Source organism: Stegodyphus dumicola, chromosome X1 (genome assembly GCF_044657685.1).
Source record: "Stegodyphus dumicola isolate Sdum_Otavi_A_Nest chromosome X1, ASM4465768v1".
Taxonomy (NCBI): domain Eukaryota; kingdom Metazoa; phylum Arthropoda; class Arachnida; order Araneae; family Eresidae; genus Stegodyphus; species Stegodyphus dumicola.
In genome coordinates, this window is record NC_140780.1 from 218050317 (window position 1) to 218064642 (window position 14326).

The 14326-nt window shown below is 33.8% G+C and overlaps 1 protein-coding gene across 2 annotated transcripts in view; it reads right to left on the bottom strand.

Annotated features, from left to right (window-relative positions):
• The window catches only part of vari (MAGUK p55 subfamily member vari), a 158525-nt gene that overhangs the window by 16570 nt on the left and 127629 nt on the right, over positions 1-14326 (bottom strand). For both annotated transcript variants that reach the window (XM_085808489.1, XM_035375898.2), the window contains 6 exons: positions 11372-11520; positions 11028-11159; positions 10739-10847; positions 4457-4522; positions 3334-3495; positions 2983-3185 (listed from right to left, as the gene is read on the bottom strand). In XM_085808489.1, the coding sequence (XP_085664615.1) occupies positions 2983-3185; positions 3334-3495; positions 4457-4522; positions 10739-10847; positions 11028-11159; positions 11372-11520 (821 nt within the window). The remainder of the gene's footprint in view (positions 1-2982; positions 3186-3333; positions 3496-4456; positions 4523-10738; positions 10848-11027; positions 11160-11371; positions 11521-14326) is intronic.

Genomic DNA, 14326 nt, shown 5'->3' on the forward strand with positions numbered 1-14326 from the left:
AGCAATAAGAACACAGAACAATATTAAGATAATATCTAATAACTTCATTTCTACTCTGCAACCAAAATCTTACCCATTCTTATCGTTGTCTATGCTATTCTTTAGTCCTCAAATCATCCATAAATAATTACAGAAGGTAAGCCTAGCAATGTGGGCATTCCTCTTTCTGCCTTAGGGCATTAAGAGTCCCTTTCCCCCTCAGAACAAGGGCACAAGAGTTCCGACTCCTGCCCTTGAACCTTGGCAAGAGAGACGCATCGCTTTTGCGACACTGATGATTGACTATGATTTGCTACCTGCCAGTCGCTCGTGTTGCTGGTTGCAGAGAGACATTACCCAGCAAACCTGGGCTATTAGAGCCAACTGCTCTAGGATGTACCAGACCGTTGGGCCAGCCAATAAATTATACCTTTTCTGGGCCTCCAGAACCACTAGGTTCATGATTTATATACCCCCATGGCCAAGACTGCCTAGGTTCATATCCTAGACAGTAGCTTCGCAGAGTTCTGTACATCGACCACCGGGGGGGGGGTTAGAGAAGGTAAATGTGCAGTTGACTTGGTGAAATTGTAGACTGAATGTCAGTTTGTATTTGCTTTGCTGTGACTCATCAGTTCTTGTATTAGGCTTGCATAAAGTTGAACAGTTAGAAGGGATATACTTGGTCTGTCTTTGTTCATGAAACAAAACAAAATGATCCATTTTAAAATTTAAAGATGCTTATTTTCTAAACGAACTGAGAAAGGAGGAAATTACATGAATATTTTTAAAATTTTCGGAATCTACCACTAAAAATACTATAGTAGTAGGTAGGAACATTGCAGCAAACTTGCTAAAAAGTTACCAGGAGCTGTAGCTCCACAAAATATTGAAACATAGTACTACATAAATAATAAGAAATTTGTCTGGAATAACTGGAAAAACTGTAAACACGCGATAAAACTGCCAAATTTAGTGCTGGAAGACTTGCTAATACATGAAAAATATATATATATATATATATTAATCGTACACATCCACGAATATTTTCACTCGTGTTTATAATTTCATGCACATGCATGCATCTTGAAATATGTTCAAACTACATTGCTGGCAATTAAAATCACAAAACCAGGAAGGATCTGACAAATGTCAAAAATCACATAAAGCAAGATGAAAATGGAATATGCAAATGATTAGTATTTCTGCACATTTAGACGATGCAGGAGAGAGAAAAGAAATCTGAAGTACTGCATAAAATTTGTGTAGTGGATTGTGGAAAGTGCTCTCATGTTATGCCCCAAATAAGAAGAGGAAATGGTTACCAGCAAGTTTTGAAATTTGATAGGCAGGATGCATTGCCTATCAAAAGTATAAAATATTGTTGCATGATATCGCCGGTCACACTGGTCGACATCCAACCACTGTCATGCAAATATGGATTCAATGGATTGCTATGGGTGCAGCATGCAGGATCTCTATGCCCACCATGACTAATGCCATAGAGGACAAGCATATTGTGAGGTAAGCCCTGCAAAACCATACAACCACATCATGGACCTATCAGTCAGGAAATGGGTATGTTTGCAGCACGCCCAGCTAGTAAGGAAGTGCGTTGATGTTTGCAGCAGTGTGGACTATCAGCATGGTGACCATTACTCTGGCTTCCCTTCACAATGAAGCATAGAGAGTTATAGCCTCTGGTGTGCCAAACAACAAAGCTGGGTACAGGAGTGGCACAATGTCGCCTCTTCAAATGAGTCCCAGTTCTATGTGCAGTATTCTGATGGCCGTATATGAGTCTGGAGTATCCGAGGAGACCGCACATCGCCTACCTCCATCGATATCAGCATAGGGGCCCTACATCTAGTGTGATGGTTTGGGCAGCCCATTGGGTACTGACATGCACATCTCTAGTTCGGATAGACAGTAATTTGAATGAAGATGGGTAAAATTCTGACATCTTATGTCCAGTGGTTGTGTCCTATCTGAAATGTCATATTCAAACAAGATAATGCAAGACTGCATGTTGCACATCATCTCACCTTCCTCGATACACAGCATATTCAACTGCTGTCCTGGCCTGCACAGTCTCCAGATCTGTCGCCCATTGAAAACTTTTGGCCCTGGGTCGCTAAGACTAACCTGCCATCCCTCTCCAGCTAATATGGTTGATGAAGTGTGGCATAAATTTGCAGCAGCATGGATGAGTTGCCCATTTCTGTCATCCAACCCCAGTTTGACTCCATACCTAATGGGGTAAGGAACATTTTAGCTGCCAGGGAAGGGAGCTTTTCCCACTAATTTTGCACCCCTATAAACCTCCAAAATGCTCACAAGTGTAATCATTTTGTCTTCATACCAAACTGTAATGTATGTAAAGCAGTGTATGTTTAATGTACAGCAGTGTATTAATGATTTTATTTGGAAAAAAGTTGCTCAGATACAAAACAACAGGTATTTTGAAATTATAATGAAGAAAATACCTTTTTCAAGGCATTTTGGGAAACTGTGTGGCTTTCGAATCCAAACTTTTGGAGAGATGACAGATTGATGTTTTCTAATCATTACTGATGCCTGCACTGTAGCAGCAGGATGCTAGATGCTTTTGAAGATTATATGCAGCCCATGGTCCTTACACATGTCCTTAGAATTGATGGCTATTTCACAAATGGTAATACACAGATTGTGTGAGCATGAGATCACAGTAATCTTAAAAATCTGCACCACATACCCACCATATCAAGGATACAACCTATTTACTACACATGCAGCAGGTGCTCCCAGAAGTTAAGCACTTAACATTTTTTGTAAAAGTAGAGTATAGATAGGACATCTGATGTACTGTTAAAATAAGCACTAGAAGGATGCGCACAGAAAAATTTTACACATAAAAATAAAACTTGTAAAATTATAAAACAGTATACAAATCAAATGTATGCTAATACACAAGAAAACTTCAAATTCACACAGCATAATGAACAAAATTAAATACTTCCGTACCTGAGGATTGCAATCTAGAATACACATTTTGCCAGCACGAATTATGGCTCTAACAGATTCCAATTTCGTTCCATACAAATGACCATTATGCTCGCCATACTCTAAATATTTATTTTCAGCTATATCAGCCTCCATTGCTTCTCTAGTTACAAAAAAATAGTTCTTTCCATCTTGCTCCGATTCTCTTATAGGTCTTGAAGTATCTGCAAAATATGAACTTTTCAACAAAGATACCACAATATGCATCAAAAAGCCCATATTTATTATAAATTTAGGAAAAATAAAGATGTTTAAAGTTTGATAATCACATGTGGAATGAATTGTTTCTCACCAAAACAATTCTATACATACGAGCAACAGGAGTTCCAAATTTAGCTGGATCCTCTTTGATTAACCTATTTTTCATGGATCGACGCCCAACACCTTGAGCACCAAGAAGAACAAGAGTTTTTCTTTCAAATGGAGGCATACGTGCAACTTCTTCATACAAAAGCAATTCAGCTTTATCAAATTCTAGAGGAGAAAAACTTATTTTTCAGAAACAAAAAAGCAACTATAACTTTTTACATTTTTTAACACATACACAAAAAAAAGGAAAATTAAACATACATTTTTTTTAAATTTCAGTACTGTAGGGAAGACATGAATAAGCAGAACTATAATCACCATTAAAACTCATTAAGTTATTGCTAAATTAGGGTATATTTATACACTTTAGAATGAAAAGAAAAGGGGAAAAAAAGACAAATCATCACTTTATGCGCCTGCTCTCATCATCATCGACCTCTTGTCTCTCTGCATGTCCATTCAATGGCACTTTGCCATTATATAAAACTCAGTTACGGTCATAATTCCTACAGTATACACTTATTCTAATATTAACAATTACTACAACATTTTTTAAATAATTCTACTTTTCCCCTCTTAAAACATAAATGATTACTTTCGAGAAGTCTTCATAAAGAAATCACACAAAAAAATGCAAAAAGTAACATTTTCTTCTATTTGTGACAACACAAACTTTAAATCAATTTCCAAAAAATATAAGAAAACATTTCAAGAAACATGCTGAGTTTTGTAACAACAAGAAAGACGTCTGTTTAAAACAGTGGTTATTAGTTGACACAGAAATTACGCTCAACATGAAAACACAAGATTTTTCAGCTGATGCATAAATATATTTCCATCTCTAAGATATACTCCAAAATATTTGACACAGAAAAACATGATTTCTCAGCTGATCATTCTACTATATATAAATTTCAATCTCCAAAACATATTCATGAAGATTAAAAATTAGCACATATATATCCTATGCAATGGATCAACTGCTTTTAGATATGAATAACAAAAGAAACTGGGATGAAATTAATGTTTCAAAACTAACTGATTAAATACATAAGTTACAAAATTTAAAAAAAAAAAAAAAAAAAAAAAAAAAAAGCTCTCTTTAAACTAAAAAACAGAAACATACCTGCATTTGCTCTACTTTGATACATAGTTTTGCGTTTCTTTTTTGTAATCTTCGTGCCACACATTGCTAATGGAAATAAATGACAGAATGAGCTAATCATTTAAACATGCATACAGTCGTAATAATAAGATGCTTAGATTCTACAAGATTGCATGGCAGAAAGAAAAGTGCCATTAAAAAGTGCCATGTTGTGAAGTAAAATATCTTATGAACACAAACAAATATGAAGTCTCAATAATCAAATAGGTAAACCAATTCACAGACTATTATTATGCTACGATTTTAAAAAAATCCGATTACACGGTTCTTACACATTTCTCCACCGGAAATTAAGTACTTGACTTTTAAGGACCATTAATGAAAAAAATTAAGAACCTATGAACAAACAGGAAATGAATAAATTCAATTAAAAATATTATCTAGGCTTGAAATTCACTTTTGTTATACCATCCTAAAAATAAATATATCCGTAAGTAGGCTGATTTATTATTAAACATGATTAACATAATTATTAATAAGTTTGAGAATAAAATAAACTTTATGAAATTTATCAAGTAGCATTAAATATTTTGCACTAGTTGGGCATATTTGAAAGAAGATAAGTGACATTTTATTTACGTTTTACTAACAGCTTCTCTCTTATTTCCCCCCCTCTCTCATTTTGTCAAGCAGGTTAAAATAAGTAGTAAAACCATAACCAACAAAAGACTGGCTTTTGCCACTGCTGCTGCTTGCCAAGAGATAGACCTGCTAATCAGAACAAACCTGAAAGGCCTGGCATGGTTGGCAAGTTTGGAAAATTAGTTTGGCTTTGCTGCAGTTAGTGTTGTAGCTTCGTGTAGAGTTCCAGGGGTTGTAACCGAGTTAATATACTTTAAGGTTCCAATAAGCCACTAAAGCACCAAAGGTTATAAGTTGTTTTGTATTATTTTAAGTCTCACTAGATGCACTCTGTTTCTCTTTATGTATTCAGTTTTTTCTTTCAACATGTTTCCTTTTTATTTTAGAATTTTAGGATTTAATTAAAGATTTCTTTTGTTCTAAAAAAAACTAAATGCATGTAGAATATATAGAAAAGCTGCTAATTCTATTTCTTTAGTAATATGAACATTCAGAAGAAATACTAAATATATATGGTAAGGGCCAATAACAGAACTGGTAAGGCAGAATTTTTAGAATTTAGCGACATGCCAAGCAGAAAATCTAAAAATGTCAAAACTTTTTGCTGAAAGCAAAATTTATAAAGGCACTAGGCAGCAGAATTTAGGACCCACAGGGATTGCATCAGATGGGGAAAATGCTTAGCGCCAGCCCTGTGTATAAAGCATTAAGACATATTAGATGAACCTTTTAAATTGTCAGTTTTCAATTTCTTTATTAATAAAAAAATTCCTTTCTATTATGCCTGTCCATGTGATAAGATTAAAAGCATTTTTGATACAGTCAAACACTGAAAATCCGCTAACCTGAAATCCACGTTGCTTCTCAGAATATAAACATTCGGGTTATAGGTTTCAGAAACTGCAACATTGAGCACGAAATAACAAAGAAAAAAATAATTATTGAATAATGATGTCATAATTACCGAATAATAATGAGTCAAAACGGAAATACCAAATTATTGATACAAAAAAGTTTTAAAAATAAGATAAATAAGTTTTTTACCCTCTAATCTGCATCGAGGTAAAAAAGCAGACGATTCACTCAACTCTTTGTTCAAGTTCACGATTCACGTTGTTGCATTTTCTGAGCTTTGTTATTTTATTTCACGAGATTGTTTAGTGCTGCCTTTTTTTAATCCAGATATTTTGTGGAATTAAGAATATTTTAAATTTCAGCCCTTTTTAATACGATGACAGATAAGAAACATATTCATGATTTTCCTGCTTGCACCATTGAAAAACGTAAACACGTTGCATTGATGGTAACGCAAAAAGTGCAAATTCTGCAAAAGTTGGAAGCAGGTGCTACTCCTCAATTTATAGCAGAATGGTATGGAATTGTGACACAATTGTGTAAGATATATGGGGGGGAAGAAAAGCTGTTGAAATTTTACAGCAACAGTGATTCTAACACTGGAATGTGAAACCGGAAATCTTTGAACGAGGCGAAATTGGCAAACCTCAATGCTATGTACATATAATACAATCAATTTATATATGTAATAATAATTTAATGCATATAATAAATTATCGCGATAGTGTATATAATAATTTAATTAAGTGTATCTTATATGCCTTATTCATTTTACACTTTTAGTCTGAATATTATGCTTTATCTTTTCTGTCCTGAAATCCGCAAAATCCTAAAATCCGCACAACCTCTGGTCCCAAGCTTTACGGATTTCTGGAATTCTGCTGTACTTTCCATGCCAGTGAAAAGTAGAGAAAATAAAAGAAAGATAAACGTGTCAAGAAAAAGATTCTAGTATTAGAAGCAAAACATTCAATATTATGTTTTCATTTTCTTCCAGACGTTCTTCAAAAAGAAATTTGTAGCAAACTTTCTGTAAAATACATAAATTATGTGTTAATACCATGCAGACATTTTTTATTTTGTCACATTTTTTATTTTTCTGGAATCTTCTAGAATTGTTGGTCAATAAATCTTGCCCTCAAATCCTTCTAGACTTTCCAAGCTGCAATGGCTAAAATCCTAAAGAAAAACTATCCCAACCAATTCTGTAACAGCAAAAAGCCAGAAATACTTTGAAAAAAAGAATCAACAGGGAAATGGTGTAAAATTAATTTTATAGAGAAAACTGACGCATATTCTGAGAATTCTGAGACAATTAAACGGGAAAAATTCTTACCATGAAAAAATTAAAACGATATTTTTAATTAATTACATAGCTATTTTGTTTTTGCTAAGAGCTGTTTCATAAATTACGCTTTATGGCATTACACCTTGTTTAGTTTTCAGATTCAAAATATTGCATAAGTGGCCAAAATGGAAATGTATAATTATATAATATTTATAATACGATGGCAAAATTAAAATGTTATATTTTAATGTTATTTTTCAAATATAATTTCAATATATTACTATTATTGTAATAATGTTTATCAATGTTCGAAAATTTCCAGATCTCAAAATTAAAAATTTTCTATAGAAACTAATCGTAAAATTGCTAAACTGTTGATAAGTCGCCAAATAATAAAAGAACTCACACCCCTAAAAGCGATAAGTCGTTTAAGAGCTCTTTATTAGAAAAAAATTAAATAATTTCAAAATGCTTATGTTTCACTTCTTGCTCAAAAACTTGAGTATCTCACCATTTATATTAGAAGTAGAAGCAAATTATAATACATTAACACAATAATATTCCTCCAAAATGTTAATTCACACTCAAAATGGCAGTCATAAAAACAGAAACAAATTTCAGATGGTTAAAATAAAGTACCTTTTGCCAATTTTGGCCAAAATTAAAGACTTTCAAGGACCAGAAATCGATTCCAAACAACTTAAGGACTTTTAAGGACCCTTATGGACCGTATGAACCTTGGCTTACATACATAAAGTTAGAAAATTGGATGAAATTTTTTTGTTTGCATAATATTTTTCATGTGCACACCAAGAAAATATTTTAAAAGCATTCATTTTCCAAAAATAACTAACTACAAAAGAAATGAAAAAAGAGAATACACTAAAGGGCCCTCTTAATTCGCTGCTCAGCCAAGGAATCAATTCATGCAGGTCATACAGTGTTTATTTCTAATCTCCAGTTCCCCCAATCCAAAATGCTTTTTTTCAGTAAAGCAGTCTATGCACTATTGTTGTTTTGTGCAAGCAATGTTTACAGTTACTTCTACTTACTGTCAAAAACCTTGCACTGACGAAATAAGTGAAAAACAAAAATGCAATGCAGCAAATGATGGAACATAAACTAAATGCTCTAGAACAGTTCAACAAAGGCAAAACAATGAAACAGGAAAGAATATAATGAACAAGTGGCACTAAAATCATAAATCCATTCAAGACTTTTGCATTAAGTTGACCACAGAAAAATCTTTCTTCAACACCCCAAATTTACAAATGAAACTGACTGACAATGCTTTATATGTTTAAGATCGTAGCAAGAACATAAGGGCCAATAAATAGCACAAATTTCAAAATAAAAGCACTTATTCCACAGATTAAGTTTGATAATGTGTCATTTTTCAGCTATTAACGAGTGGCTGTACAAGTGGGGAAAATCCAATGCAGTTCATTTTATGGGTACCTATGATGAAAATCTATTGGCAGATACAATAGTAGCAGAGGCATTAAAAAAAGGATTACATTGAAAAAAAAATTATATCAAGCCTGCAATACCGATGAAACTGGGCTGTTTAAACTACCACGAATAAAACTTTTTGCTACTGAGGAAACTCCAGTGGCTGCATTCAGATTAATGTAAAATGACTAACTCTGTGTTCTATTCCAAAAACGAACTTTTTCTTGTAAATTGGAAAGGAGAAGGTTCTTATATCTTTAACAATGTGCATACATTTTCTCTTTCGATGTAATAAAAAAAGTACAAAAAATCATTTTAGAAAAAGTTTTAAGAAGAGTACAGGAACATCATTGAGAAACCCTCTGCACAAAGAAATTTTATCGATTTCTACTAGAACACAGAATTTTCTTTCTTCACGTATGTATTTTTAAAACTAAAAAGTTTAGTTTTAAAAAGTGACAGTATAAATGTTACATTGTGTTAAAAGTGTTTGACAGATTCCTCTTTCTACTCATCTTGAGAAGTAATGTTTACTAAACTATATATCCATATAATTTGGTTTAACCGTTTGTAAACTGGAAATAAGTTCTACCTAATTGAATTATATGGATGGTCTGCTGTGTTTACATTGCAGGTGTCTGCAACTAGTTGACTGATTACTTTATTAAACACGGAAGAGTCAAGTCCTGTGGTATACAGTTAAGGACATATCATTAAGAATGTGATAAAATGGAATAATTACAATACAGTAACACACCAAAGACTCATTACATTATGGCCAGCCTGTTAATAACATGTAATACCACATTCAGCCCTCAAAACTGCCAGCACCAGGCATGGCATTGACTCCACAAGGTTCTGATACTAGTCTGAGGTATCTGGTACTAAGCATTCACCAACTGCTCCTGCAATTCCTGCAGATTGTGAGGGGGTAGCGTGGCAGCACGAATTTTTTTTCCAGGTGGGACCACAAATGCTCTAATGGATTAATGTCAGGTGAATTTGGAGGCCAAGACATGACTTTAAAGTCATTAGAAGGTTCCTCAAACCACTTCCCTGATGATTCAACCCATATGACATGGTGCATTATTCTGTTGCTGAATACCATCCCTAGCCAGAAATACTGTTATCATGAATGGGTGAACCTGGTCTGCAACGATGTTCACATAGCGCAAAGACATCAGGGATTGTTCTATGAGGATTATGGGTCTTATAATGTGTTCCATGAAAACACTGCCCACAGCATAATACCCCTATTACCAGCTTGTCTCCGTCCAACTGTGCAACCGAGAGCCAGGGTTTCGTTTGAAAATCAGCATGTTAGCACACGCCCGTAAATGTGATGGACCAGAAAACGTGATTCGTCAGACCATGCAACTTTCTTCCATTTATCTAATGTCCAATTTGGATGTTTCTTGGCCCATTGCAGATGCAGCTGCAATGACAAACTGTCAGTGTTGTGAACACATGTGCTCACAACACTGACAGTTTGTCATGTGCAGCTGTTGTGAGCACATGTGCTCACAACAGCTGCACATGAACAGCCCACTAAACATGGCATTTCTGATACTTATGTTCCCAGTAACTGAGCCATAACAATTTGACCTTTATCAAAATCTGATAAATCCGCTACTTTTCCCATTATGTTGTTAATCGCGCTATGTTTGGAAAGACAATGCATAGCCACTTTATTTACTTTAACGTCAGCTGTGCACATGCAGTGCTTTTGTTCCTGGGCAAGCCCACTGTTACAGATGGATGGTGATCACAATGTAATGGCTCTTCGGTGTTTACACAGTAATATTTTACATTAATAATAAAATATACATTAAAAAGAGAATCATTCACATTCAAACTTCACACAATTTCAATTCAAGGCAATGCCAGTCATAAGCCAAATGTTAACGATACAAGCACATATATTTTTTAAAATATGCCTACAAACTACAACGAAATCAGCTTATGACATTTAAATATTATCACTCAGGACCAGACTCAAGCATCAATGTCATAGTTACATTCATGACATGGTGACTATTAAAAATATATTTTAAATACACACATACTGCTTTTAGTGGCATGATCATATTCAGGTCGAACAAAAGCACGCCTTCGTTCTTCTAACTCTTGAGACGGTATTAATCCAGCATGACCAAGAGAATCTAATCTCCTTGCCTGAAGTATAATAAAGCATTTTAGTTCAGAATTAAATATGGTACTAAAATATATATATTATTGATTTCAAAAATCAGTAAAGGGAAAAACAGTGCACAAAAAATACAAATCTTTTTCAAGTTGACATGTTTGCATTTCCAAAACAGGAAGAAATTCTTTCACAGAAACTTTTATAATTACCTGCCACCAATTAGGATCGTCTTGATTTAATATTTGGAGAATATCACCTTGTTTGAAAGCAAGTCCTATTTCTTTACACGGTAAAAGAGAATCCTTGGACGGATCATATGCATAAAGTGCCTTCACAAAAGTCTGAAGAAATTAAAAATTTAAATTCTTTAGTACATATATAGTAGATGGCACCAACAAATCAAAAATACACATCATAAAGAAAGCTTATAAAAGAATTGGAATTTAAAGTGCATTAAAAAATTTGGCCATTTAAAGTGCATTTTTAAATGGCCAAATATTCTACTAGGCTACAAATTTTGCATATTCTAAATACATCAATAAATATTAATTACCTGAGCTGGAGTAATGATATCAGTGTTTGATGGACGAATTTTAAATGTTACACTACCCATAGACCTTTGTAGCTGTTGCTGTAAGTCTAAAGGAGAATGCACTTCCACGGCATTAACTTCTAGAATTGTGTCACCCACATTTAACAGGCCTAAAAGAAATCACATACAGATAACAATCATTATTCTGTACATTAAGAAGTTGAAGTCAACATCAAACAATTAATATCCCTTGTATAAGCACAAGCAAATAAACTTGTTCCCAGACAAAAACTAATGTATATTATTCTTATCTATTAAGATGAAGTAAAAGCAGTTTTAATCAACAACTCAAAAATAAAATCACTCGCATGCTACCAGATTAAATGAGTCTTCTGATACATATTTTTTTCTCGTTGCCTATCTGAAGTCCTTTATTCCTGCTCCTAGGATGTAGATATAACGATCCAGCTTTCAGTTTTTATTAGAATCTTTCATATGATTAATTTTCATTTCTTGTACTTTTTGAAATATGGATGAATATTTTGTTCTATTTCTAAGTAGTTTACAAGCAAAACAAACAAATGAAACACAACTGTTGCATTATATTAATAACATACATATACTTCTTGAATCTTCTACTTCTTGATATCTATACGTTACAGCTGTTGAACTATTTACATGCAGTATATAGTGCAAAGGCATTTGCTTCATGAGTCATCGCTACAAACTGTATTTAAAATTGCCAATCTTGTGGCACCATCTATAAGTGATGTTGTGCACTAACTGCTCCTTGGTCTGTTCAGTTAGATATTTTAATGGTGATGTTTGCCAACTGAGGGCATCTGTGAAAGTCAGTGTTATTTCTGACTGATGCTGCTTGGCCGAGGATAGAACTCGTAAGCCTTGGAGCTGTGGCTTGAAGGTTAAACTGATTACATCAAAAACTGCTGCTTTATTATTAGATGACAGAAACAGATTTCAAGTAGTTACACCTCTGGTTGACAGAGCATCCTGTTCCTAATATTCTTCAGCATGTGTTTAAACTGAGTACAGTGATTTTTTTTTTTTTTTTTTTTTTTTTTTTTTTTTTTTTTTTTTTTTTTTGTGTTCCTTAGTCTACAGTATAAATGGTTCTGGAATTTATTTGCATGTGGTAGCCACACAAGAATCACATGATGCAGAAGCTGTAACCTTAAGAGCTGTGTCAATGCACTAATTTTGCTCACCAGTTAGTAGCGAAAGCAACCACTGATGATGGTTTCAATTTTTGTGGAATATTTTGTAGTCAGACAAGGTGATTTTAACTTTGGACAGAATAATGACTACTCAGAAGTGTCACATATGGGGTAATGTAGATCTCCATGCTATGCATGAACAGCCTCTGCATTCTCATTACATGACCGCATGGTGAGATTTAATTGCTGACTTTATTTTTTTGCCTTTTTTTCTCAGAGGAGTTCACTACTTGAAACGGGTACTGTCAAGAGCGCTTGTTAGCACAAACTTCTGCAGCAAAGTCATCCCTTCCTTACAAAAATGAGAATGTTTAGATATTACTCACTTATCTTAATGCAAGGAACTGATTTTCGAGATGACTGGGTAATTTTTTACCAGTTTTTTTTTTTTTTTTTTAAATTCTCCTGACTTGAATCCCTGTGACTTCTTATTGTGGTCCTCTGCTTGAACTGAAAGCTAGCATAACATGCCATTTTGCTGCACTTCTTCAGGAAACCCTTCACGATACTGTTGAACAAGCGACTGATGCAAATGGAATACATATTGAACAAATACCGTGATTAAAGTTTTATGCTTTCAGTTTGTCTTTCTTATTCTTAGTGTGCCACCTTTTCACTTAGCCGTCAAAATTTGAACTATTATTTTCACTGCAGTTTTCCCAATGATATATATGACATATGCATGACATTTCAATAAAATACATCACTTAAAATGGGTTTTATATAGGTATGAGTATGGTTGCTTTAATTGTAACCAGCCTATACATCCATTTACTTATTTATATTTCTCTGTATCAGATGAACTCCTTCTGCATTAACTAATGTGGTCTGAAAACTTTTCTGCAGATATATTATTTTTCGAGTCGCACAAAACATAGGACTGAAAATGATTAACAACTAAGAATCAAATGTAAAAGCAATTCACACTCTTGAAAGATTTGCGTAGCATTATCCATACTTATATTTAATACAATTCGCATGTGGCTTTCATAGCTTTTGGACCAACCAACAGAAATTTATGCTTAATCATACACATATAAGACACTTTTGCCTACTGGCTTTGATAAACAATACAAAAGCTGTTAATTTTGTTTAAGATATCTGAAAATCCAACACAAACAAATCACAACTTTTCTCTGTTTTTCAGAGAAAGGAGCTTGAAATTGGAAATGTAGCCTTAAAAAGGAGGACGAGAAACCAACATTCAGTGGTTTTAGACACCGACCAGCCCACAGCCAAGGACAGCATTAATTAAACCAATGGAATACAGTTATTTAATAAGTTATTATTTAGACATTAATATGTTTCTGGAAAATATGGCAAAAAGAAAATTCCTCAAAAACATTTTACCAAATTTTTATATAAGTTCAGACAAAGCTTACATGCCTAATTTCAAGTAAAATCCATAGCATTTGATATCTTTGAATAAAACACATTATCAAATTATATGATGAGGGGCCATTACAGTGCATCTGGGATATGCATTATGTTGTTAAAAATCCCTTTATTTTACTGCTTTAAAACATCTGTGGAGCAATGTGGGTCTATAGGGACTTCCTAGACACACTGTATCACTGCCCTTTTGAACTACCCACAACAGACAAAAGCTACTTCGCTCTTATGTAGGCAGAAATTTAGAAAAATTAACAGGGGAAAAATTGTCTTACTACTGGATAATTAGTAAATTTTATCCAATAAAATATATAGCAGTTTTCCCCCTCATATTATATTACTTCATCTG